This window comes from Pongo pygmaeus, chromosome 1, assembly GCF_028885625.2.
Source record: "Pongo pygmaeus isolate AG05252 chromosome 1, NHGRI_mPonPyg2-v2.0_pri, whole genome shotgun sequence".
NCBI lineage: Eukaryota > Metazoa > Chordata > Mammalia > Primates > Hominidae > Pongo > Pongo pygmaeus.
In genome coordinates, this window is record NC_072373.2 from 190,401,965 (window position 1) to 190,427,299 (window position 25,335).

The 25,335-nt window shown below is 41.0% G+C and overlaps 1 protein-coding gene across 1 annotated transcript in view; it reads right to left on the bottom strand.

Annotated features, from left to right (window-relative positions):
* Window positions 1–1,946: 1,946 nt before the first annotated feature.
* ZMPSTE24 (zinc metallopeptidase STE24) overlaps window positions 1,947–25,335 on the bottom strand; it is a 47,681-nt gene continuing 24,292 nt past the window's right edge. Inside the window, exons 9-12 of the mRNA XM_054493193.2 lie at window positions 23,237–23,421; window positions 10,042–10,146; window positions 5,093–5,236; window positions 1,947–3,671 (exon numbers count right to left, since the gene is read on the bottom strand). Coding sequence (XP_054349168.1) covers window positions 3,447–3,671; window positions 5,093–5,236; window positions 10,042–10,146; window positions 23,237–23,421 — 659 coding nt within the window. The 3' untranslated portion in view covers window positions 1,947–3,446. The remainder of the gene's footprint in view (window positions 3,672–5,092; window positions 5,237–10,041; window positions 10,147–23,236; window positions 23,422–25,335) is intronic.

Sequence of the window (25,335 nt, forward strand, 5' to 3'; positions counted from 1 at the left end):
TCCTCCCTGGAAATCATCCTGGATAACAGAGAAGAGCCCAAGATTTCCTTATCCATATTGTCTAAATGGGACTATCCCATTCCACGATGGATTATATTTGCCTTCCCACAAAACTGAACTCAGCCTGGCACACATCGTTCAAGTTACTTGCTCACATCACTGTGGTCTTAAAATATTTCTGGATAAAAGTTTTGGATTACAAATTATCTGTAATTTTCTGTTTTGCCCTTAGGATAGAACGTAAGGCCCTTAAGTGGTAGTTAGCTTTCTGCTAATGATGGCAGAATACTCAAAACCATCAAAGATACAGAAAGTATATAAGAACATGGCCAGGTGTGGTGACTCACACCTGTAATCTCAGCATTTTGGGAGGCCAGGGCAGGCAGATCACAAGGTCAGGAGCTTGAGACCAGCCTGGCTAACATGGAGTAACCCCGTCTCTACTAAAAATACAAAAATTTGCTGGGCACGGTGGCTCACCCCATAATCCCAGCACTTTGGGAGGGCAAGGCGGGCGGATCCCCTGAGGTCAGGAGTTTGAGACCAGCCTGGCCAACATGGAGAAACCCTGTCTCTACTAAAAATACAAAAATTAGCCAGGTGTGTTGGCCCATGCCTGTAATCTCAGTTACTCGGGAGGCTGAAGCAGGAGAATCACTTGAACCCGGGAGGCGGAGGTGGCAGTGAGCCGAGATCACGCCACTACACTCAATCCTGGGCGACAGAGAGAGAGAGTCTAAAAAAAAAGAAAGAAAAGAAAAAAATACAAAAATTAGCCAGATGTGGTGGCTCCCATGCCTGTAATCCCAGCTACTCAGGAGGCTGAAGCAGGACAATCTCTTGAACCTGGGTGGTGGAGGTTGCAGTGAGCCGAGATCGCACCATTGCACTCCAGCCTGGGCAACATGGTGAAACCCCATCTCTACTAAAAATACAAAAAATTAGCCAGGCGTGGTGGCACAAGCCTGTAATCCTAGCTACTTGGGAGGCTGAGGCAGGAGAATCGCTTGAACCCAGGAGGCGGAGGTTGCGGTGAGCTGAGATCGGGGCATTGCACTCCAGCCTGGACAACAAGAGAGAAACTCCTTCTCAAAAAAAAAAAAAAAAAGTAGAAGGTTTCCACAGGGAGGGGAATATCACATGTAGGATCAGGGATAACAGTGAGCATATAAAGTATAAGGGCAAGCGGGGACCATCATTTGGTACTAAAACCACTGAACTGAACTGATCCTGGGAATTCTCCTATCCTAAACAGAGGCAGAATTTACAAGCAGTTCTCAGATCTCAGCAAAGGGCCAACTCAGACAAAGCCAGTATATACACACAACAGAGATTCTACCTTAGATTCAGAGCTTAACTCTGCTGGAGTTGTGCCATTTTACCCAAGGCTTTGACCTACTCAATTTTGCCCCTGCTGCACATCCACCAAGTCTTTCTTAGGGTGCAGAGTGCCATCTATTCCTTCATTGGTGGGCCTATCTACTCTTCCCTTGATTGGTCAATTTCTCAGGAACCTACCAGTATCCTTTTGGCCATCCCTATGCCTCTGCCATCCATAAAGTGTGGGTGACTAAGTCAGTCACATATTTAAAAGCTAATTACTGCCACCATATGTAAGGAAAACCAAAGAGGCAGCTGGAGCAGACCAGGCAGGCCCAACAATTTGAGGTTATAAAAATGGAGAAGGAATGATTCCAAATGAAGCTTCCAAGGAAATATCTGCAAGAACTGGTGATACTCTGAGCAGAGCAGGAGCAAGACACTGAAGAGACTCTGTGTAAAGCACAGTGGTGGTGCTGACACCACTCATCATTAGGGCTATTTCTTCATTCCACTCTTCATTGCTAGCACCCAGTTCCTCTTGGGTAATAAACATATGTTCAGGTAACAAATGATACACAAATTAAACAAATGATACACAAATAACAAACTAAAGACAAAGTACATACATTTGCATTGGCAATGTTTAATGTTTCACTTTTGCAGAACTGAAATTTGTATTCAAAGGCACAGAAGGAAGGAAAGGCAGTTATCAGAGCATGAAGTCACAGATAAAGGATGCTGAATAAAAGGCATAGGACTGCTCCTCTTTAGCCTTAGGAAAATAAATAATGCAGTATTAAACTAGATTTTTATTTTTATTATATTTCCATGTGAAGACATCACCCAAATGTCAGCAGAGCAAAAGACTTTATGGTCAGATACCAAAGGCATACAGTTGATCCCACTTTGGAATAAATGCCCAGAAGGTAAGCATTATCAGTGAGTGAGAGCTCTAGGCACAAAATAAGTTCTCATTCAGAAAGTGGACAGAGATATGAAGCAGTGAAACATATAGCTTTAAAAACTGGAAATCTTTCATGACGTTTGTTTTCAAAGTAAACATTATCTGCATTTCAAGAACTGTAATTTTCAAAAGTAGAATCAGGCCTGATTAAGTAGTATTTATGACTTACAGATAAAATTACAAAAATAAAAATGAAAACTCTTCTGCCCTTGAAAGAGATAGAAAACTATATTTTTTTCCCTGTAATGTCACAGAGATTCATCAGTATTTCACCCTTATGTCACTTAAAAAATGTTATTTTTAATTCGTCTTTCCTGTTCTGCCACTTTTAACATAGCAAAACGTGTTTAATATGGCCATCTCTGCTAAGTGAAAGGATGTATTATTTACTGCATGAATGAGAAAAAGCTACAATTTACCCCCAATGGGATCATATCTACTATGTGGGAAAAAAAGATAAAGACAGGGATTTTCCAAAAAACAAAAACAAACAAAAAAACCCCACAAAACTCAATGATTTAAAATATCCTATACATAATTTCTAACTTCAAAGCACTATGAGAAACTCTTGATCACTGTGTAGCAAGAAAGGGAAGAGAGAAATTAAAAATTTGGTAGAATAAGAGAGCATTTTTCTAAATACTTTCATTTAAATAACATTGGCCTTACCAACTATTACCTTTCTTATTTAAAACACTGATTCACCAGGTGAAATCATAACAGCATGAAAGTAAGACCAGATTTCAAGTTAGGTATGAGCACAATGATTCAGGACCACTGTTTCCGCCTCACAGAAAGGATTCCCATGGTGATGCTCCCTCTTTCAAACATATGCCCTCAAACATCTCACATGCAGATTCCATATAAGTATACAAATAAAACAAGTTCTGTATTTTTCCAAATAATTTTACAACTTGATGGTAAATTAGATGTCAAAGATAAAACTATGCCTTTAAAAACATTAAGCTTCAAAATTCATTCAGTGTTTTAAGAAATGAATTATTAAAATCATTTTTGAAATGACATATTAAATGTATTTAAATTGGCTTTTCTGTACTTAATTTTTCTTTTAAAAAAAAGTTTAAAAACATCAAGAGCTGGAACATGCTGCCAGGACAGAAATAATCAGAAATGTCTTCAGTCACAGACCCTAGGCATCTCAGTGTTGCTTCATAGTTTTCAAAGCTTGAAGTCTCTCTAGCAGTGGAGGATGAGAATAATGCCACATTGAGAACAACCAGTCAGAAACGGGGAATCCCAAGTTATCTTTGTTAAGTTTGATTAAAGCAGAATATAAGTCTTTAGCCTTCCCAAGTTTCTTGGCAAATGCATCAGCTTGAAACTCAAATCTGCGGCTTAGGACTGTTAGGCAAAAAGAAAGAACCTGAAAAAGAAAATGAAAGGGTTTTAGCCACTGTCCACCTCTTTGTTGTTACTGAAGGTTCCATGAGCTGAGACTGTACAGGAAGTTTGGCTTGGGATAAGAGGAATGGCAGGACAAAAGAAAGATCACTAATATTTAGGGGACCTAGGGTGAGGAAATTATAAATTGAGCCTTATTTTCCCCCAAGCAAACAGGCCAGAAACACATATAAAAGTTAAACATCCCTAACCAAAAACTTGAAATCTGAAATGTTCCAAAATCTGAAACTTTTGAGTGCTGACATGAGACTCAAAAGTCATGCTCAGGCCCGGTGTGGTGCCTCACACTTGTAATCCCAGCACTTTGGGAAGCTGAGGCAGGTGGATCACTTGAGGTCAGGAGTTCGAGACCAACCTGGCCAACATGGTGAAACCCTGTCTCTAGTAAAAATACAAAAATTAGCTGGGCATGGTGATGCGCGCCTGTAATCCCAGCTATTCAGGAGGCTGAGGCAGGAGAACTGCTTGAACCCGGGAGGTGGAGGTTGCAGTGAGCCAAGATGACACCCCTGCACTCCAGCCTGGGAGACACAGCGAGACTCCATCTTAAAAAAAAAAAAAAAAAAGGAGTTTTAAGATAATACATCTCAGTTCTCTGCCAAATTTATTTTGTTTATGTGGACAATGCTATATGAATATGATCTATGCCCCTCCATTTTTCTTTCCCGATGTCCCCACCATACATAATAGAAAAATATAATTCATTTAGCTCATCTTAACTCTACAATCTATCCCAAGAAAGAATTCTTCTGAATGGAGATACCTCAAGATCTTCAATATTATTTCTTAGCTCAATTTGGAAGCCTTACCAAACATCATGAAATGATGCCATTGTCAGGTTTGTTATATAGTCTCATTAACCTATGTATTATCACTCACACGGAATACCCCTAATGAGCTAACACAGAGCAATGTTCTTAAGTTTCATTTACCACAAAATACCCGATTTTGATTTTGTGGGTTTGGGTGGATCCCTCAAGCTATATGGAGGCAGGTGGTCATGGAGCAGAGGAACAGCCGTACATAGACTCAATTAGTGTTTGCTTTGTCCCCTCACACACGTAAGATTTTTACCCAAGCACTGGTGGCCTAGGACACAACATTCCAATAGTTAATCTCCATCTACCGAGTCCTTTTAGGTGTTCACCGCTGAAGTCTAATTTTCTACTTATATTTTCCTAAGAGTATGCAAACGTTTATTTATTTGGGCTTGAATTTTTCTGCTACTTTGTCATACTGACCAGTGAATCAGGGGACTAAAAGACTTTGTTTCATTTATTTGTTAAAACTGTACTGTTCTATTTCCTTTTTCACTATCCTGAAAGCTCTAGATTTGAAGCAGGCAAGAGCATATGTGTGATAATTTTAAAGATCATACATTACCTCATTGTAAGGTGAAAAAATAAACTGGAAGATGATCAATAGTCCAATAAGAGTGGGTTGGCTGTCATAAAAACCAAAAGCAGCAAAAAGCTCCTTTCGACCAATTAATACAGCAAATAAAAAAAAACACAGGAAAGAATTCATCTAGAAAGAAGGACATGAAATTTCTAAGTTATTACCAAGCTGATTTCACTATGGGATCAGTAGCATCCATAAAGTATAAGAAATCATAGTGTGGCCGGGCGCGGTGGCTCACGCCTGTAATCCCAGCACTTTGGGAGGCCAAGGCGGGCGGATCACGAGGTCAGGAGATTGAGACCATCCTGGCTAACATGGTGAAACCCCGTCTCTACTAAAAATACAAAAAAATTTAGCCGGACGTGGTGGCGGACGCCTGTAGTCCCAGCTACTCGGGAGACTGAGGCAGGAGAATGGCATGAACCCGGGAGGCGGAGCTTGCAGTGAGCTGAAATCACGCCACTGCACTCCAGCCTGGGCAACAGAGTGAGACTCCATCTCAAAAAAAAAAAAAATTCATAGTGTGATTTTAAGAAAGGTATTAGTGTGATCACAGAACAAATTATTTAAGTAGCTTTTTCTGAGACAGATCTCACTCTGTCACCCAGGCTGGAGTGCAGTGGCACAATCTCGGCTCACTGCAAGCTCCGCTTCCTGGGTTCACGCCATTCTCCTGCCTCAGCCTCCCGAGTAGCTGGGACTACAGGTGCCCGCCACCACACTCGGCTAATTTTTTGTATTTTTAGAAGAGATGGGGTTTCACCGTGTTAGCCAGGATGGTCTCAATCTCCTGACCTCAGATGATCCGCCCACCTGGGCCTCCCAAAGTGCTGGGATTACAGGCTTGAACCACCCTGCCCCACCAGTAATTTTTAGTTTCACTTTTATTTCAAAAGTAAAATAAAATGTTCCCAAATGTATAAACTGTATCATTTTCTATAAGAGCAAGCTTAAGTTGAGGCTCCTATCATTGAGGGTTTGAAGTGGTCAATAGCAATGGGATATTTTCTCTCTGTAAAAGGGTGAAGGGCTAGAATGGATTCTGGCCTTGTTTTATAACACTGTAATCAGATACAACGCCTCCCACCTGACTTTGAAGTGGAGGCTCCAAAGAAACAGGCTTCCCTTGAATCCTCTCTAGGCCCACTGGAGCTGTACCGAATAGTTAGAAAGGTCAGGGGAAAAAGTAGATCCATCTTGATCAATAAATGAGAGGAGAAAAAAATAAAAAATCTATACCAAAATACAACCTCTTGGAGTAAGGTTGGAGAACATACAACATTCTTTTTCTGTGCAAATTAGGATCTTGGAGGCCACATGTCCCTTATTTAAGTGTGTTGCTCCAAACCATTTGACCCAAACGAGATGACCCAAGAAGCTGTCAGCTTAGAGTGGGGCTCAGAGCATAAGAAGGCTCACCAGCTGCCCCAGGACAAGCAGCTTCGACACTCATCCTTACAACTCAGTGGATCCAATATGACAAGCTCCAACAGAAAACTCCACTGAAGTTTCCTACACTTATAATCTATGCATCAACTTTTGTCAAGTAACCATTGTCCTTTTGAAAAATAACTTTTGGTTTGCTACTGGGCCCTACTACAGACTGAATTCCTGGCCATGGGATACCATGATCCTGCAAACTGAACTATCCCTCCAGAACTGGGTGCTATGTTAATCTGTTAATCTGCCTAGCCAGGAAACTGCTATGCCCAGAAGCACTTCATCCTCAAGGACAAGTGGTAGATACAAGAGTGGAAATGAAGCAAGTTATGAAGGCACCAGTAAGTTAAATAAACAGATGGCTCATACTCTAGTACACCAACTCCTGCCACCAACAACCCTCAACCAACCCTTACTCATATGCCATTCCCTATAATCAACTAGTTGAACAGGAACAAAATCAGAACCTATTTTACAATAACTTAATACCATATGCTGGCACCAGATGAAAGTGGACTGCTGTGGCATTACAGAGCCACTCAGGGATGGTCTTGGAAGGCAGTAGTGAAGGGAATTACTCTCGGTGAGGGGAACTTTAAGATGTATATCTCACTGTCTACTCAGCCTGAAAGGAGAGAGAGCCTGAGGCAAGGATACATATCCTAATTCATTAGCAGTGGGAAACAAATGGTTTGGCTGGATAATTAGGGCCTTGGAAAAAAGTAGAGGATGGCTAACAAGGAGATTTGGAAAAGAGGTATGTGAAAAACTTCCAAAATTACTGCAGAGTTTGACTATAGTTGGCCTAATGTTAATGTTCACCCAAAGAGTCCCATAGTCAAGGAGGTTCTTGGTCAAGTGGGGAAGACACCTGCTCTGTGAAGGTCAGCTAGCCTTTCTCTGTAGCCACTCCATGCCTTGGTCAAGGGACTTATGAATAGAGTGGCCACAGCGACAAAGATGGAGTTAATGTATTAGTCAACACAGACACCCTCCTCACTGGTGCATGCCATTTGCCCGATCTGTCCGGAGAAGCAATCAATCCCAGCCTTGATAAGGTACCACATCTCAGGAACCATTTAACCACCTTGTGGTAGGCTGATTCCATTGGAACCCTTCCCTCATGGAAGGGGCAGTGATTTTCCTTATTAGACTGAAAACTCAATTGAACCTGGACCTGGACTTATTTAATCTTACTCAGTGCCATGTATCCACACAACATAGCTTCAAGCCAAGGAATGCATTTCTATACCTAAAGATATAGGAAAGTGCCCACAGGAGTTCACAAGTCTTCCCATGTAATCCATCACCCAGAACCAGCTGGCCTTTTTATTTTAATTTTTTTTAGAGACAGGGTCTCCTTGTCACCCAGGCTGGAAGTGCAGCGGTGTGATCATGGCTCACTACAGCCTTGATCTCCTGGACTCAAGCCATCCTCCCATCCCAGCCTCCCAAGTAGCTGGGACTACAGGTGCATACCACCAAGCCCAGCTAATTTTTTAACCTTTTGGAGAGAAGGTGGTCTCGCTACATTGCCCAGGCTGGTCTCAAACTCCTGGCCTCAAGTGATCTTCCCTTGTCAACCTTCCAAAGTATTGGGATTACAGGCATGAGCCACTATGCCTCGCTCAGCTAGCCTTTCTAAAGGTCTGAAAACCCACTGAAGATTCAGTTAAGGCCACATATGCTCAGAACTAGTCAACACGATATAGTGCTTTTTCACCCAAAGCCTAAACATCTGTTGGTTTAGAGGTTCTAGAACCCAGAGGAGGAACATTATTGGAATTGCTTTCTTTTTGTATTTTCTACAATTTCCAATGAATATATAGTAACTTTTTTTTTTTTTTTTTTTTTTTTTGAGACGGAGTCTCACTCTGTCACCCAGGCTGGAGTGCACTGGGGCGATCTCAGCTCACTGCAACCTCTGCCTCCTGGGTTCAAGCAATTCTCCTGCCTCAGCCTCCCAAGTAGCTGGGATTACAGGCGTGCCACCACGCCTGGCTAATTTTTGTATTTTTAGTAGAGATAGGGCTTCACCATGTTGGCCAGGCTGGTCTCAATCTCCTGACCTCAAGTGATCCACCATCTCAGCTTCCCAAAGTGCTGGGATTATAAGCATGAGCCACCACACCTGGCAATGATTTTTAAATGAAAAAAATGTTTTAGACCGGGCACGGTGGCTTATGCCTGTAATCCCAGCACTTTGGGAGGCCAAGGCGAGTGGACTGCTTGAGCTTAGGAGTTCAAGACCAGCCTGGACAACATAGTGAAAACCGGTCTCTACCAAAAATACAAAAAAATCAGCCGGGTGTGGTGGCATGCACCTGTGGTCTCAGCTACTAGGGAGGCGGAGGCTGGAGGATGGCTTGAGCCTGGGAGGCGCAGGTTGCGTGAGCTGAGATCATGTCACTGCATTCTAGCCTGGACGAGAGAGAGAGACCCCATTTCAAAAAAAAAAAAGAAAGAAAAGAAAAAAATCTTTTTTAAAAAGCATTCTAGAGGCCAGGAGTGGTGGCTCATGCCTGTAATCCCAGCAATTTGGGAGGCTGAGGCAGGCGGATCACCTGAGGTCAGGAGTTGGAGACCAGCCTGGCTCATATGGCAAAACCCCGTTTCTACTAAAAATACAAAAAAAAAATTAGTCAGGTGTGGTGGCGTGTGCCTGTAATTCCAGCTACTCAGGAGGCTGAGGCAGGGGAATTGCTTAAACCCGGGAGGCAGAGGCTGCAGTGAGCCGAGATCGCGCCATTGCACTCCAGCTTGGGTAACAAAAGTGAAACTCCATCTCAAAAAAAAAAAAGCATTTTAGGGTGGGCACAGTGGTTCACACCTATAATCCCAGCACTTTGGGAGGCCGAGGTGGGCGCATCACCTGAGGTCAGGAGTTTGAGACCAGCCTGGCCAACATGGTGATACCCTGTGTCTACTAAAAATACAAAAATTAGCCGGGGATGGTGGTGGGTGCCTGTAGTCCCAGCTACTCAAGAGGCTGAGATAGGAGAATCGCTTGAACCTGAGAGGCAGAGGTTGCAGTGAGCCAAGATCACATCACTGCACTCCAGTCTGGGTGACAGAGTAAGACTCTGTCTCAAAAAAAATTTTTTAAATTTAATTTTAAAAAAGCATTTTAATGTCCAACTTATCTAGGCTTGTTCCTTTTGATCTTCCAAGTTCTTACTCTGGAGGTGATGATAACAATAATTTATATAGTACTCACCATGTTCCAGGTGCTAGTCTAAACTCTTTACATGTATTAACTCACTTAATTCTTAACCAGTCCTATAAGGTATTATCATTCAATGAGGGGACAGAGGCAGAGGTTAAGGAACTTGCCTGAGGTCACACAGGTAGTAAGTCAGGTAGCCGTGATAGGAAACCAGGTAGCCTGGCTGTGGAGTCTGTCTTGGCCTCTCTTATATGACCTCTCATGCCTGCCATAGTTCTAATTTGACTACCATGCCATAAAAAAAGAATTGTCACTCCACACTTACCTGGCTAATAATGATATTTTTGACTGTATGTCCCAACTTCCAGTGCCCCAGTTCATGGCCTAGTACAGCGAGTACCTCCTCATTTTTACATCCTTGTTTCTTATTCTGAATTAAAAAAAATCAAAAATAAATTATTGAGAACCTTTAAAAAGTTTTATCTTTAACCCAGTAATAGCCCTTCACAGATTTTAACTTAAAGAAATAATCAGTTTTGTTCAAAACTGTTGATTGTCTTAACAAAACATTCCCTGAACCACCGCTCCACATGAGACAGTGGGTTAAGCACTGAAGATAGAATGACGAACAAGATGGACATTCCCAGACTACATAAAGCTCACAGTCTAGACTAACTTAGATTAGGAAAAAAAAAAAACTGGAAGAAATAGAAATCTTTATAATGGGACAATAGTTAAATAAATCATGATAAAGTTATATGATAGTCACATTATATTACAAAACCATTAGAAATTTTGTTTTCAAAGATTAGGGCCAATTGCAGTGGCTCACACCTGTAATCTCAACACTTTGGGAAACCGAGGCAGGCAGATAACTTGAGGCCAGGAGTTCCAGACGAGCCTGGCCAACATAGCGAAATCCCATCTCTACTAAAAATACAAAATATTGCTGGGCGTGGTGGCTCATGCCTGCAATCCCAGCACTTTGAGAGGTCAAGGTGGGTGGATCACGAGGTCGGGAGTTCGAGACCAGACTGACCAACATGGTGAAACCTTGTCTCTACTAAAATACAAAAAATTAGCAGGGTATGGTGGTATATGCCTGTAATCGCAGCTGCTCTGGAGGCTGAGGCAGGAGAATCGCTTGAACCTGGGAGACGGAGGTTGCAGTGAGCCGAGATCACGCCATTGCACTCCAGCCTAGGCGACAGAGCAAGACTCCATCTCAAAAAAATAAATAAATAATAATAATAATAATAATAAATTAGCCAGGCATGGTGGTGCATGCCTGTAATCCCAGCTACTCAGGAGGCTGAGGCATGAGAACTGCTTAAAACTGGGAGGCGTAGTCTGTAGTGAGCCAAGATCATGCCACTGTACTCCAACCTGGGTGAAAAAGTGAGACTCCATCTCAAAAAAAAAAAAAGGGATTATGTTCTGACTTTGGAAAATGATTAGGTGAAGAAAGTAAGACACAAACTAAAAATATATAGTATGATTCTAATTATGAAACAATGTGAATGTGTATATAAAAATATACAAATATAAAAAGTAGACTGAAAGTATATACAAATGTTAACAGTAGTTATTATTATTTATTTTAGATGGAGTTTCACTCTTTTTGTCCAAGCTGGAGTGCAACGGCACGATCTTGGCTCACGGCAACCTCCACCTCCTGGGTTCAAGTGATTCTCGTGCTTCAGCCTCCTGAGTAGCTGGGATTACAGGCGCATGCCACCACACCTGGCTAATTTTTGTATTTTTAGTAGAGACGGGGTTTCACCATGTGAGTCAGGCTGGTCTCAAACTCCTCACTGCAGGTGATCCACCCGCCTTGGCCTCCCAAAGTGCTGGGATTACAGGCATGAGCCACTGTGCCCAGCCTAGTCCCATTCTCTTACTAAGGAGCAAATAACCAAGGACTTACCAGATATATGAGGTAAGCTGTTAAAACAGAAGATCTGATCCACAAAAAAAGCAACATGAAATAAACAAATTATATAAAGAGAAAGTTTAGAAAATTAAGATACTGCACCTAAGAAAAAATAACAAAATGCTGTAAAATGGAAAATTCAGATAAAAAAATTCTTAGAAATCCAAGCTGAAGGCCGGGCATGATGACTCAAGCCCGTAATGCCTGCACTCTGGGAGGCTGAGGCAGGTGGATCACGAGGTCAGGAGTTTGAGACCAGCCTGGCCAACATGGTGAAACCCCATCTCTACTAAAGATCCAAAAAAAAAAAAAAAATTAACTGGGTGTGCTGGTGCGCACCTGTAATCCCAGCTACTCAGGAGGCTGAGGCAGGAGAATTGCTTGAACCCGGGAGGAGGCTGCAATGAGCCGAGATCACGCCATTGCACTCCAGCCTGGGCAAGAGGGCAAGACTACATCTCACACACACACAAAAAAAAAAAAAAAAAAAAAAGGAAGTGCAATAAAAGGATTAAAAGATGATGAGGGAATTCTAGAAAGTAGAAAGAGATATATTTAAAATGGAAAAGAGGGTTAAAAAGATAGGACAGTTCAGTATAACAAATCCAGCACTCGAGTAAGAGGAGCCCTGAAAACATAGAATTTAAAAAATGGAGAGGAGAAAAATCAACAAAATAATTTCAGAAAATTTCTTACAACCATAGGACCTCGATTTCCAGAATAAAAGGGCCTAATGCATATATCACAGTGGATGAAAACAGTGTGATGCATATAACATGGTAGATGAAAACAGATCCCCATCAAGGTATGTGAAATTTTAGAACACTGAAACAGAGAAAGATCTAACAAACTTCCAGAAAAGCAAACAAAAAAAGTAACAAAAGGATCAGCAATTTTTTTTTTTTTTTTAAGACAGGGTCTCACTTTGTCACCCAGGCTGGAGTGCAGAGGCAGGATCTCAGTTCACTGCAACCTCCACCTCCCAGGTTCAAGCAATTCTTGTGCCTCAGCCTCCTGAGTACTGGGATTACAGGCGTGAGCTATCATGCCCAACTACTTTTTGTATTTTTTTGTGGAGACGGGGGTTTTGTCATGTTGGCCAGGCTGGTCTCGAACTCCTGGCCTCAAGTTATCTGCCTGCCTTGGCTTCCCAAAGTGCTGGGATTACAGGCGTAAGCCACCATGCCTGGGCCAGGATCAGTAATCTGAATGACTTCAGATTCATCAGCAGTGTTGGAATCAAGCAGGCCATGAAACAATGCCGTCACAATCCTGAAGGAAAAGTATTTCCAATCTAGAAATCTATACCCAGTCTAAGTAGCAAGCCAGTATGATAGAAAAATGAAGGCATTTTAAGCATACAAACTTAAAACTTTACCTATGTAATCTTTCTCAGGAAGGTACTAGAGGATGTTTTCTACCAAAATAAAGGAATAAATTAAGAAACAAAAAGTCATGGACAAGCCTGGGCAACATAATGAGACCCTGTTTCTACAAAAAAAAATTTTTTTAATTAGCCAGGCATAGTGGTGTGCGCCTATAGTCCCAGATACTTGAGAGGCTGAGATGGGATGATGGCTTGAACTCAGGAGTTCAAGCCTACAGTGATCTATGATTGTGCAATGCACTCCAGCCTGGTAACAAGAGCAAGACTGTCTCACAAAAAAAGGGAAAAAAAATGCATCCTAATTTGTAAATGTAAAAAAATAATAATAATAAAAAAAAAGACAATAAGCTCACAGCCAGATGCTTTCAACAGGAAAAACAAAGAAATCCAGAACATGGGCTGGGTGCAGTGGCTCACACCTGTATCCCAGCACTTTGGGAGGCCAAGGCAGGTGGATCACCTGAGGTCAGGAGTTCAAGACCATCCTGGCCAACATGGTGAAACTCCGTCTCTACTAAAAATACAAAAATTAGCTGGGTGTGGTGGCGGGTGCCTGTAATCACAGCTACTCAGAAGGCTGAGGCAGGAGAATCCCTTGAACCCAGGAGGTGGAGATTGCACTGAGCCGAGATCGCGCCATTGCACTCCAGCCTGGGGGACAAGGGTGAAACTCTGTCTCAAAAAAAAAAAAAAAAAATCCAGAACACAGTAGAACACTATCTTTATCTTATTTGTTTATTTATTTTTGAGGCAGGAGCTCGTTCTGTTGCCCAAGCTGGAGTGCAGTGGTACAATCACAGCTCACTGCAGCCTTGATCTCCTGGGCTCAAAAGATCCTCCCACTTCAGCCTCCTGAGTACTGGGACTATAGGCATGCACCACCACAACTAGCTAATTTGCTAATTTTTATTTTTAGTAGAGACAAGTTCTTGCTATGTTGCCCAGGCTAGTCTTGAACTCCTGAGCTCAAGTGACCCTCCCGCCTTGGCCTCCCAAAGTACTGAGATTACAGGTGTAAGCGCCTGGCAGAATGATATCTTTAAAGTGTAAGAGAAAGAGCTGTCATTTCTGCATTGATATCCAAGAATAAGAGTAAAATAAAAACAAAACCAGAATTTTCCAAAGAAATTCCTAAAGCATGGCCAGGCGCGGTGGCTCACACCCATAATGCCAGCAATTTGGGAGGCCGAGGTGGGCGGATCACAAGGTCAAGAGATCAAGACCATCTTGGCCAACATGATGAAATCCCATCTCTACTAGAAGTACAAAAATTAGCTGGGCATGGTGGCGTGCGCCTGCAGTCCCAGCTACTTGGGAGGCTGACGCAGGAGAATCACTTGAACCCGGGAGGCAGAGGTTGCAGTGAGTCGAGATCACGCCACTGCACTCCAGCCTGGTGACAGAGTGAGACGCCATCTCAATAAAAAAAAAAGAAAAAGAAATTCCTAAAGCATATACTTCTGGAAGAAGGAAAATGATTCCTAAAAGGTGTGACGTGAATAAGGAATGTTAAGCAGAAAAACAGATAAGCATATAGACAAATCTAAACGATAACTGTATAAGACCAAAAAAAAAAAAAAAAGACAATTTGGGGGATAAACAATGAACAGGATAAAACTAAAATACAAGATGAAAGGGATAATGGTTTCAAAGTATTTAAGTACCCTGGATTGTTCAGCAAACAGTGATGATACTGTGTATTTTAAGATCTTCAGTAATGTGGGCATGCTTAAGTTTTAGCGGCAATCATTAAAAGAATAGTAATACAAGAACCTCCAAAGATGAATAATGACCCAAGCGGAATTTTTTTAAAACTTTCAATCAGTTCTTAGAAAAAAGTGGGAGGGTGTTTGTGTATGTGTTGAGGTGAGGAGAAGATGAGGGTGGAAAACAGAAAAGACGGAAAAGAGAAACAAAGGGCATAAAATAAGATGGTAAAAATAATTCCAAATATGTCAGTAATCACAACATACATAAATAAACTAAACCAGTCAATAAAAAGATAGTAACTGTCAGTATAGCTTTAAAAACAACCATAATAAAACCTATTGACATGCTGTCTTCAAGAGACATTGAAAATATAAGGCCAACTTAAAAGTAAAGGATGAATTAGATAGTGGTTTGGTGATGGTTATACAACTTTTTGAATATACTATAAGCCACTGAATTATACACTTTAAAATGGTTAAGATGGTTAATCTTATGTGAATTTTTTTTTTTTTTTTTGAGACGGAGTCTCGCTCTGTCGCCCAGGCTGGAGTGCAGTGGCACGGTCTCGGTTCACTGCAAGCTCTGCCTCTTGGGTTCACGCCATTCTCCTGCCTCAGCCTCCCGAGTAGCTGGGACGACAGGCGCCCACCACCAAGCCCGGCTAATTTTTTGTATTTTTAGTAGAGACGGGGTTTCATCGTGTTAGCCAGGATGGTCTCAATCTCCTGACCTCATGATCCACCTGCCTTGGACTCCCCAAAGGGCTGAGATTACAGGCATGAGCCATTGTGCCCGGCCATCACTAAATTTTTTTTTTTAAAGTAAAAAGATGACCTCTGAGGCTGGGCGCAGTGGCTCATGCCTGTAATCCCAGCACTTTGGGAGGCTGAGGCAGGCGGATCACAAGGGCAGGAGTTTGAGACCAGTCTGGCCAACATAGTGAAACTCCATCTCTACTAAAAATACAAAAAATTGGCTGGGCTTGGTGGTGGGCACCTGTAATCCCAGCTACTTGGGAGGCTGAGGCAGAAGAATCACTTCAACCTAGGAGGTGGAGGTTGCAGTGAGCTGAGATCACGCCATTGCATTCCAGCCCGGGCGACTGTGAGACTCCGTTTCAAAAATAATAATAATAATAAAATAAAAAATAAAAAAGATAACCTCTAACAAACACTAACCAAAGGAAAGCTGGGACACCTGTATTCATATCAGACAAAAATAAACTTTTTTTTTTTTTGAGACGGAATTTAGCTCTTGTTGCCTGGGCTGCAGTGCAATGGCGCGATCTCGGCTCACTGCAACCTCTGCCTCCCAGGTTCAAGTGATTCTCCTATCTCAGCCTCCTGAGTAGCTGGGATTACAGGAATGTGCCACCACGCCTGGCTAATTTTGTATTTTTAGTAGAGACGGGGTTTCTCCATGTTGGTCAGGCTGGTCTCGAACTCCCAACCTCAGGTGATCTGCCCGCCTTGGCCTCCCAAAGTGCTGGGATTACAGGCATGAACCACCGCGCCCAGCCAACTTAAAGGCAAAAAGGATTATTTAGGAAGGCCACAACACAATCATAAAAGTTTCAATTTACCAGGAGGATACATTAATTCTAAATTTGCATGTATACACTGGCCTCAGAACATATTAATTCAAAATTGTAAGATTTGCAAAGAAAACTTGACAAATCTACTATAATAAAGGACAGTAACAGACCCCTATCAATAATGGAAACACCAAGCAAGTAAAATATTAATAAAGATATAAATATTTGAATAAAATAATAAACAAGTTTGATCTATTGGACACATACAGTGCCCTGCAACAGTTAGAGAACATATATCCCAGAAAGTTCAGGCTAAACGTTTTGAAATAAACTTCAGCTACTAAAAAGAGCAAATTACGTAAAAAAAAAAAAAAAAGATGAACTTGGAATAAATTTTGTTTCACACAGCTGAGAAAAATGCAGCCTCATGAGAACACAGACAACAAGATTTATTGGAATCTAGATATTCTACCACTTTTCCCCCTCTTTCACCAGTTCCTCATTTTTAAGGAAAATGACCACATATAGAGAAGCTAGGTCCCTTGTATGAGAAAGAGGGATAAATTATAATGATTTGCAATACACGACTGACATTTATGACCTCTTTCCTATTTACATTTTAGAGTTTGGGTCAGAGTACATTTCGTAGAGGCAAGAATCACATAACTAACGTCGTTCCTTAAAGAGCTAAGAGACACACACTTACCTTCAGGGAATGGCCATGAAGAAGGAGTGACAAACTAAAGCACCAATTTATAGACTACTCTAAAGGGAAAATTAAGAGTTACAACTGAAGGATTACATACAAAAATACTCACTGCAGAAACATTTTTAACAGCAAAAAATTGGAAACAATCTGCATATTCAATAAAAGGAAAACAGTAAAAAAAAATGATAGTTTAGAAGACTAGAAATATATCTAGTATGATGTTTATGGTTTGTTGGATCATTATTTTTGTTATTGATGTTTTCTAACTTTTTTATTTTTATTATTATTATTATTATTTTTTTTTTGAGACGGAGTTTCACTTTTGTTGCCCAGGCTGGAGTGCGATGGCACGATCTCGGCTCACCGCGACCTCCACCTCCCGAGTTCAAGAGATTCTCCTGCCTCAGCCTCCCAAGTAGCTAGGATTACAGAAATGTGCCATCACACCCAGCTAATTTTGTATTTTTAGTAGAGATGGGGTTTCACCATGTTAGTCAGGCTGGTCTCAAACTCCTGACCTCAGGTGATCCACCAGCCTCGGCCTCCCAAAGTGCTGGGATTACAGGTGTGAGCCACTATGCTGGGCTGACTTTTCTACTTCAATCATAAGCAAAAATATAGCTAATGTTTTTGTTTAATAATAACAGTGATAACAGCTTCCATTTATTAACTGCCTATGTACAGACACTGTATGTATTAGATATTTTACAAACAGTTCATTAATCTTCACTACTATAAGGCAGGTATTAATAGCCTCATTTTACATAAAGTAACATGGTCCTTGGGCTTCTGTTTTCACCAGTCACCTGTTTTCCAATATGAATTATGCATTATTTTATAAAACAACCAATTCTCTATTGTTCAGGATATGCTCTCGTCTCTTGGTTTGATGTCTGGGTTTAGGAAGCTGTTTTAGAACAGCATCATGGTCACACTCAAAGATATGCTGATGTGGAATGATTACAGCTTAAACAGTGTGGATCACTTTCCACAGAAAGGAGACTTGTTTATTCACTAGAGATTCTTAGACCTCGATTTTCTTTTCTTCCCACACTAATTTCACATAAGAGAACAAAAATAGGTATTGCCCATCTATTAGTTTTCTTAGCATTTTCCTTTTTACAAAATTCATACAGTGCCTCATTTGATCCTTACAGCACCAAGTGGGGCAGATGGGAAGTATGGTCTTCATTTTAGAGATGAAGAAAAGGAGCTAAGAAATTAAAATGTCTTGCTACTAAGTAGTGGGTAAAATCCATCTCTCTGGAGCCTGCATCCTTTCTATCATATTTATCAACTGGGAAGACTTTCACATAACCCTATTACTTACTGGGGAAATACTTGCTGTCTTCTATAAAAGGGCAGCTTATATATATTTAAAATTATTTTCTTAAATTGCTTTTGAATATTTTGTATTTTTTAATTTTCTGTAGAGATAGGGGTCTTGCTATGTTGCCCAAACTCCTGGCCTCAAGCAATCCTCCCACCCTGGCCTCCCAAAATGCTGGGATTACAGGCATGAGGCACTGTGCCTGGCCTTAAATTGCTTTTGAGACAGGTTGTTCCAATTCTTCTATTGGTCTTCTGAAGGGTAAAATTCCAGCCAGGTTTCCTAGTTATCTTTTAAAATGTAATAGCCATTATGGACACACTCATCAAAATGTTAACAGTAGTTATCTGTAAGGGGCGGGATTTCATGTAACTTTAGTTTTTTTCTTTAAATTTCTGTTAAAAATGAAATGCTTCATGTTCTCTATACCATCTAGGCTAACACCATCTTTGCATCCCTTACTGCATTGTACATAGTAGGCATTCAGTAGCAAGTGCTGAATAAATCTGCTTCCTAAACTTCCACCACATCTGTGTACCCTCCATGTAATTATTTACTTATTTCTTTAAACCAATCCACTTTTTACAACTAGCCTTATCCTAAGTGACAATACATTTGTATGAAATCATGAGTTTGATACACTAGTTTCATTTTTTCCCTAATATATATTAATAGATATACAACTAATCAAATTTAAAATACTGATATAACTAAAATAACCTCACCAGTGGTACATGTGCTGAAAAGCAATAAAGTTAACTTGAGTCTATCTTTTTTTTTTTTTTTTTGAGACGAAGTTTCACTCTTGCTGCCTAGGCTGGAGTGCAATGGCGCAATCTCAGCTCACTGCAACCTCTGCCTCCCAGGTTCAAGTGATTCTCCTAAGTAGCTGGGATTACAGGCGCCCACCACCATGCCTAGTTAATTTTTGTATTTTTAGTAGAGACGAGGTTTCACCATGTTGGCCAGGCTGATCTCAAACTCCTGACCTCAGGTAAACCACCTGCCTCAGCCTTCCAAAGTGCTGGGATTACAGGTGTGAGCCACTGCGTCCGGCTTGTTGAGTCAATCTTTGACCTTCTTCTTCACTTCCCATAATATCAATATCTAAGGATAGTCATGCATCACTTGATGATGGGGATACATTTTGATAAGTGTGTTGTGAGGTGATTTTGTTGTGTAAACATCATAGTGTACACTTACACAAACCTAGGTGATACAGCTTACTATACATCTACACTATGGTACAGCCTATTGCTCCTAGGCTACAAACCTGTCTATCATGTTACCATACTGAATACTGTAGGCAACTGTAACACAATAGTGAGTAACTGTATATCTAAGCATATGTAACCTTAGGACAAGTATGGTTACAAACATGGTATTATAATCTTATGATAGCATATTCGGTCCATTATTGACCAAAATGTCATTATGTGGAGCATGACTGTACTTTCAATCTATACTTTATTATGACTCTTGCACTTACTTGGACCTCTCATTCTGGCACAGGCCCTCATTATCTCATGCTTATCTTGGTCATCTTAATGCAGCAGACTCCTAGAAGTCTCCTTGCCTCCAATCTTTGCTCTATTCTATATTCTGCCATCAGACTGAATCTTCCTAAAATAAGCTTTGGCCTCTACCCAAATTAATCTAAACTTTCCAGGCCACTGGAAACAATCACTTGATGGCTTCAGGAAAAAGTATTCAAAAAACTGGTCCTGGCCTACCTTCCTATCCCCATCTACAAGAATCGATTTAATCATTAGTTTCAGAACAGGCATTGTGAACTTTGTCTCTATTCATTCCTTGCCTTTAACCTGAAAAATCCCAGCCCCAAGTCACATTTCTACCTACTTCAAATAGCCTCACTTCTGGCCGGGTGCTGGTGGCTCACGCCTGTAATCCCAACACTTTGGGAAGCCGAGGCGGGCAGATCATGAGGTCAAGAGATTGAGACCATCCTGGCCAACGTTGTGAAACCCCATCTCTACTAAAAATACAAAAAGTAGCTGGCTGTGATGGTGCGCGCCTGTAGTCCCAGCTATTCAGGAGGCTGAGGGAGGAGAATTGCTTGAACCCGGGAGGTGGAGGTTGCAGTGAGCCGAGATCACGTCACTGCACTCCAGCCTGGGCGACAGTGCAAGACTCCATCTCGAAAAAAAAAAAAAGACAAATAGCCTCACTTCTAAGAAACTTATCTGACCATTAGAATCTGCATTAATATCTCCATTTCTGAAAGCCACACTATATCAGCTGCTGCTCATGACATTTACCATGCCCCACCTTAAACTCTAGGCTATTTGTCTCCTCTACTATAGGTTCTTTAGGGTAAAACTATGTCTATTGTATCTTGTCATGTAATATGTATTTAGACAGTAAAATATTTGTAGTTAATCAATGAAGCAAAGCAGGCTCTTTTTGTTTGTTTTGGAGACATGGTCTCACTCTGTTGCCCAGACTGAAGTGCAGTAGGGCAAACACAGCTGACTTTAGCCTTAACCTCCTGAACTCAAGTGATCCTCCCACTTCAGCCTCCCGAGTGGCTGGAACTACAGGTGCGCATCACCACGCCCGGCTATTTTTTTTTAATTTTTGAGAAGATGAAGTCTCACCATGTTGCTCAGGCTGGTCTCAAACTCCTGGCCTCAAGCAATCCTCTAACCCCAGCCTCCCAAAGTGCTGGGATTACAGGTGTGAGCCACCACACCCAGCTGCGGGCCCCTAAAGCAGCCAGCAAAATAAGTCAAATCCCATTCAACATACTTCAAAGGACCACCCAATTGTTTTTGTAGCCAAAGAAAACTATTCTCATAGACATTAAATGTCTGTAATTTCTGTGCTTTGCTTTTATCGGTGCACCATTAGCTAATGTCTAGGTTTAGCTATAATGTAGTCCACCCCATATGTGGATGCCTCTTAAGCAGGTTAACTTTCTTTTTTTTGAGACAGGGTCTCACTCTGTCACCCAGGATGGAGTGCAGTGGCACAGTCTCAGCTCACTGCAGCTGAGACTCACTCAGCCTCCTGGGTTCAAGTGATTCTCCCGCCTCAGCCTCTGGAGTAGCTGGGACTACAGGCATGCGATGCCTGGCTAATTTTTTATTTTTAGTAGAGACGGGGTTCCACCATGTTGGCTAGGCTGGTCTCTAAATCCTGACATCAGGTGGTCCACCTGTCTTGGCCTTCCAAAGTGCTGGAATTACAGGTATGGGCCACGGTGCCCGACCATAAGCAGATTAACTTTCTAAACTTGCATGATTCTCTAGTGTTATCACTAGGTTATTCTTTCTGGACTCAGTTTTTCTATTTATAAGATGACTTTAAGATGTCTTCTAATCCCTTCACAGAATTTTATTTCATCTACATATTTATAACAGGCTAGGTACTTTACTAGAACCTGTTTTTAGTGTCAAAACAGATGCTCAGATGCTAATCATTTTCTGGTACTCTCTACATTTTGGTAGAGAGTACAAGGTATTTCACACATATTATTTCACTTAATCTTCAAAACCCTAAAATGTAGGTATCTTTAGCCTAGTATTTCTCAACCAGGGGAGACTCGGCCCCACCTCAACCTTTAGGGGACATCTGGCAATATTCTGAGACATTTTTGTGGTTACAATTTTTAGAGGTTGTAGGGGAAATGGCCCCTAGTGGGGAGAGACCAGGGATGCTGCTAAACATCCTGTGATGCGCACCACAACAAAAAAATTATCTGGCTCAAAAAAATAGTGTGGAGCTTGAGAAACCCTACTGGCCTCATCTTTCAGTTAAGAAATCAAAGATTTAGAAAGCTTGGCGGGGTGCGGTGGCACACGCCTATAATCCCAGCACTTTGGGAGGCCGAGGTAGGCGGGTAACTTGAGGCCAGCAGTTCGACCAGTCTGGAAAACATAACGAGACCTCATCTCAAAATAAATAAATACATAAATAAATGAAAGCTTAACTTACTTGCACAGAGTTACACAGACAGTGAGTGAACAGGGATCTAAAATCATCTCTGTATGACACCAAAGGCAATGGCACATTCCATCACACATACAAATACTGATGACCGTTTCTGACAGTTTGTATTGTTTCTTATCATTGTCTCCTCTCCCCCATTTAGTCTTGATACTTTAAATTCTGATAATCAATATCAGTCAATCTTATCCAGGAAAAGGATTCAGAAGCAGCTTTCTCAGACTCTCAGGTCAGATTTGAGAAATGTCTTCTTGTGCTCCAGTTACTATATTTAGAATCTAAAGCTTGACAGTAGCAATTCACGTATTGTACTGTGATTGCATGACTATTTCCCCTTTAGACTGTAAGCTTAAGAGGAAGGTATTCCTTTTTATTTTTGTATACCTAGTGGCAAGTAAAGTCTCTCAGCACAGAGTATACATTTCATAAATGTGTGTTAAGCAAATAAAACAGACTAAATTACACAACGTATCCAAGGATACAAAGCTACTAAATGACAGAACCAGGATTCAAATCCAAGTCTCTCCATTGCCAAAGCCTACAATTACTCTCTTAATAAAGCTAAAAATTAGATGTTTATCTTCTCTTTATCTTGCTTGTGGGAATTCTTTGATCATAAACACATCAGAAATTATATATATATATATATACACACATTATATATATACACACAAGTTCCTGTTTTAAAGATAGCTTATAATAATATGAATTTTCTTGTAAGAGCTTCCAATTTTAATATCCACATTCTATAAAAGCTTGCAAGGTAGTTAGCATGTAATAATAGTGGTAATCTCTCCTAAATACCAGAACTATAAAGGAGCTATGGTTTTTTATTTGATAGTCTTCCTGAATTCAACACTCACTGCCTAGAAATTGATGTTATTTTGAGTTGTCACAGGAACTGTGTATAAAAACTAAGGTAGAATCTCTTAGGAAAAAATAACTCACTTTAACTTTAGCTTTTATTTCTTCACTGTTCCCTTCTTCCTCATTGCGGGGTTCCATGCCAGAATCCTCCTGGATATCTTTGTTTAGTACAGAGTACTCTTCTAGTAGAGTGTCAAACAAAACTATTCGCTTGTTCTTGAAGAAGCCATAAAAATAAGCATTGCTGTGGGAAGAGCGTTTAGATCCTAAGGAAAAGACAGTTCAAAGCATGGAATATAATTAAAAAATTTGGGGTCCTTTGGAGAGACTCCTAGAAATTGAATTACTGGAAAGGACATTAACATTTTCAAATCGTTCAATATGTGAAGAAAAACCATATCAACATAATTCACCACCAGCAGTGGAGAGTGTCTGTTTTCTGCCAATAAATGTGCTCATCACAGCTTTATAGCAGTAAGTAAATAAGTAAAGCCTAAACATCCAACAGTTACGGAATGATTCAATTATAGTAAAACTATGAAATGGAATTTTAAGCGGCCAGAAAAAAATTATACTTCCAAAGAATTTTAACAAGAAAAAGCTCACCAACATATTGTGAAGGATACAAAACTTCACATATATCAGGTTCCATTATCGTCAAGAAAAAATGTACATGTATTAGGTTGGTGCAAAAGTAACTGCGGTTTTTGCATTGTTGAAATTTGCTGTTTGATATTGGAATACATTCTTAAATAAATGTGGTTATGTTATACATCATTTTAATGCACATTTCTCACTTTATGTTTTTTGCTAATGACTTATTACTTGCTGTTTATTTTATATTTATTTTAGATAAGGGAAATTATATTAGACAAAAAGCAAATTCAGCCATGTGCAGTGGCTCATGCCTGTAATCCCAGCACTTTGGGAAGGTGAGGCAGGCGGATCACTTGAAGTCAGGAGTTCGTGACCAGCCTGGCCAACATGGTGAAACCCTGTCTCTACCAAAAATACAAAAAATTAGCCAGGCATGGTGGCGCACGCCTGTCATCCCAGCTACATGTGGGGCTGAGGCATGAGAACTGCTTGAACCCAGGAGACGGAGGTTGCAGTGAGCAGAGATGTCGCCACTGCACTCCAGCCTAGGCAACAGAAGGAGACTCTGTCTCACAAAGAAAGAAAAAAAAAAAGGAAATTCAAGCAGTTTTCTTCTTTGAGTTCAAAATGGGTCGTAAAGCAGCAGAGACAACTCGCAACATCAACAACGCATTTCGCCCAGGAACTGCTAACGAACGTACAGCGCAGTGGTGGTTCAAGAAGTTTGCAAAGGAGACGAGAGCCTTGAAGATGAGGAGCGTAGTGGCAGGCCATCGGAAGTTGACAATGACCAATGGAGAGCAATCATCGAAGCTGATCCCCTTACAACTACACAAGAAGTTGCCGAAGAACTCAATGTCGACCATTCTATGGTCGTTTGGCATTTGAAGCAAACTGGAAAGGTGAAAAAGCCTGATAAGTGGGTGCCTCATGAGCTAAGCGAAAATAAAAATTAAAAAAAAATCATTGTTTTGAAGTGTCATCTTCTCTTACTTTACACAACAAACCATTTCTCTATCAGACTGTGAGTGAGACGAAACATGGATTTTATAGAACAATGGGTGATGACCAGCTCAGTGGGTGGACACAGAAGAAGCTCCAAAGCACTTCCCAAAGCCAAACTTGCACCAAAAAAAGGTCATGGTCACTGTTTGGTGGTCTGCTGCCAGTCTGATCCACTATAGCTTTCTGAATCCCGGCAAAACCATTACATCTGAGAAGTATGCACAGCAAATCGATGAGATGCACAGAAAACTGCAATGCCTGCAACCAGCACTGGGCAACAGAAAGGGCCCAATTCTTCTCCAAGACAACACCCAACTGCACATTGCAAAATCAATGCTTCAAAAGTTGAACAAATTGGGCTATGAAGTTTTGCCTGATCTGCCAGATTCACCTGACCTCTTGCCAACTGACTACCACTTATTCAAGCATCTCAAGAACTTTTTAAAGAGAAAACGTTTTCACAACTAGCTGGATGCAGAAAATGCTTTCCAAGAGTTTGCCAAATCCCGAAGCACAGAGTTTTACCCTACAGAAATAAACAAACGTATTTCTTGTTGGCAAAAATGTGTTGATTGTAA